General features: G+C 49.1%; 1 protein-coding gene across 1 annotated transcript in view; it reads left to right on the forward strand.

Annotated features, from left to right (window-relative positions):
* The window catches only part of TXLNA (taxilin alpha), a 20,738-nt gene that overhangs the window by 13,402 nt on the left and 4,669 nt on the right, over positions 1-2,667 (forward strand). Inside the window, exons 7-9 of the mRNA XM_037738210.1 lie at positions 1,423-1,542; positions 1,774-1,848; positions 2,325-2,651. Coding sequence (XP_037594138.1) covers positions 1,423-1,542; positions 1,774-1,848; positions 2,325-2,651 — 522 coding nt within the window. The remainder of the gene's footprint in view (positions 1-1,422; positions 1,543-1,773; positions 1,849-2,324; positions 2,652-2,667) is intronic.

Below are 2,667 nucleotides of genomic sequence, written 5' to 3' on the forward strand. Positions count from 1 at the left end.
AAAAAAAAAAAAAAAAAAAAAAAAAGGCAGGATGTCACTGCCTTTGTGACTGCATTGGCTTCCACCCCAGGCACTTGAATCTTTGGGTCCCCCATGCCAGTCAACTGGGTGTTCAGGGCACGTTCTCATCATGAGAAGGGAGACCTGCAGCCCCCTTACAGGACTGACAGAGGACCTGGTCTGGATTAGGCCCTTTCCTAGCCCTGGAGATACAGCAGTGGGTGAGACAGACAAGATCTGCCCTCTTACGGTAATAGGCCAATGTGATGAACAGGTGTGCAGGACCAAGAGGGCACTCCCCTGACCCACCTGTTTCCTTGCCATACTTCATCCTCTGGGAACAAGTCTGCTTGTTTGGTTTGAGGGGAGTTGGTTTGGTTCTTATCCCTTAGCACTGAGACATAGAGGCTTCCTGGACTGCTGTAGTGAGACACCAACTTCAAGAATCTGAATACTCGCTTTCTCTCCCTGCAGAGCAAAAAAAGCCTTAGTACTGCCTGTGGAGAAGGAGGTGCAGAACTACCAGGCCCTGCTGCTACTTCTTTACAGCCCTCCCAGACAGACACAGGCACTTCATCATACTCAAACTGGACTTATCTTCTAGGCACTTTCCCTTCTCCATCCAGAAAATGGAGTTATTTTGTCTTATTTCAGCAAGTCCAGTTGATTTTACCTTTGAAATAGCACCTGAGTCTTTCACCTTCTTTCCATCCCTGCTCTCTCTTGCCTGGCACGGGTCCCCAGCACTTCCCTAGTAGGCGGGACAGCCATTCCTTGGGATGCACACATCTAGTCTTTGCCTAGATATAACAGGTCTTTGCCAGCTGAGCTAGGCTGTTGTGTTCTTAGAGGCATTGTTTTTGTCCACTCTTCCCATTTATTATTTATTTATTTATTTTAAGATGGAGTTTCACCATGTTGGTCGGGCTGGTCTTGAACTCCCGACCTCAGGTGATCCGCCCGCCTTGGCCTCCAAAGTGCTTGGATTACAGGCATGAGCCACCACGCCCGGCCATATTCTTCCCATTTATAAGTGAATCAGATACCACAAAAGTGAGGGCTCGTAGCCCCATAGGTGATTAGTCCGGGGACCAGAGATTTGAGTGTGTTTATTACTTCGCTTTTTGGGGACAGATTCCATCCACAGACCCATGTGTTACCAAGGTCTGACTCACTGGGAGAGAAACAGGGTGAGGTTGGAAAGCTGACCTTCCAGAGACTTGGGGCCCATGTTGTGTGGTACACATGGGAGTCAGCTTATCAGATTGAGATGGGGGGGCTCAATCTGATAAACTGACTCCCATATGTACCACACAACATGGGCCCTAAGATGGGGGCAGAGTGCCGTGGTCTGTGCCTGTGGGGCCATCCTGAGAAAGGGAGCTTCTGACAAGCTGACTGCTCCCACCATCTTTGCTGCAGCATATCGACAAAGTCTTCAAACACAAGGACCTGCAACAGCAGCTGGTGGACGCCAAGCTTCAGCAGGCCCAGGAGATGCTAAAGGAGGCAGAAGAGCGGCACCAGCGGGAGAAGGATTTTGTGAGGCTCAGGCCCCAGGGTTGGGGTATGGGTGTGGGAGGAGGTAGGTTGGGCTCTCGCTCAGCTTATAGCCGGGTTGTATGGGAGTTGTCGTCTGCCCAGACAAGGCACAGATTCCTTGAGTACCAGTCTGATAGCAGGAAGCCTCAGTGGGTCTGATGCTTGTGGCTAAAAACCAAACACAGCCCCTGGGGGCTTCTGACAGGATCTGGGATTCTGTCTTGGAAATAGCTCCTGAAAGAGGCAGTAGAGTCCCAGAGGATGTGTGAGCTGATGAAGCAGCAGGAGACCCACCTGAAGCAGCAGGTGAGAGTGTATAACCTGACCCTGTGCCTTTCAAGTTCCCCTCACTGGGCCCCATCCTGCAGGGAATGAACTGGGACCCTCATTCTAGGACTGGTTCTGTGCTGGCTGCTCTGAGACCTTAGTTGATCCTTTGTTCTCTTTGGACCTGCACAGTACCTATGTGGTGGTGACCAGGTAGTTGGGTGAGCTTAGAGAACTTCATTTGTAGCTCAGAAATGTTGTATTGCTTTTGAGGAGGTGAGAACAGAAGAATTTGAAAATCAACATAAAGGAAAATAAAAGTCACCCTAAATCTACTTTCCAGGCTTAGCATTTTGGATTACATCCTTCCAAATATACATCTTTGCTTTATTTTAAGGAAAAATAGTATCTCAGTAGAATTATTGGCTCAGAGAGTCAAGGACAGGTCTGAGTGTGTTGACCAGAGTGCCTTCCAGAGAAACCCAGTGTCATCTGTGGGCTACTTTCTCCACCAGCTTGCCCTATATACAGAGAAGTTTGAGGAGTTCCAGAACACACTTTCCAAAAGCAGCGAGGTATTCACCACATTCAAGCAGGAGATGGAAAAGGTAACGGTGGGCCAGGCCAGGCTTGGCTGCTGGGGCATAAACTGCTTCATTCAGAATGGTTGGGCCTGCCTTCAGGAAGTTCCCGTCTGGAGTGTCTCAAGGGTGGGGCTTCCCTTGCGAACCCTCAAAGGGTGGGGGTCACAGCCTTTCCTCTTGAGGCAGTATCAGTGGTATGTATACCCTGAAGGTTGTCCTAGGAAATGGAGCAGTCTGAGTTCTTTTTTTTTTTTTTTTTTTTTTTTTTTTTTTT

The sequence above is a fragment of the Cebus imitator genome, unplaced genomic scaffold (assembly GCF_001604975.1).
Source record: "Cebus imitator isolate Cc_AM_T3 unplaced genomic scaffold, Cebus_imitator-1.0 Scaffold51, whole genome shotgun sequence".
Lineage (NCBI taxonomy): Eukaryota > Metazoa > Chordata > Mammalia > Primates > Cebidae > Cebus > Cebus imitator.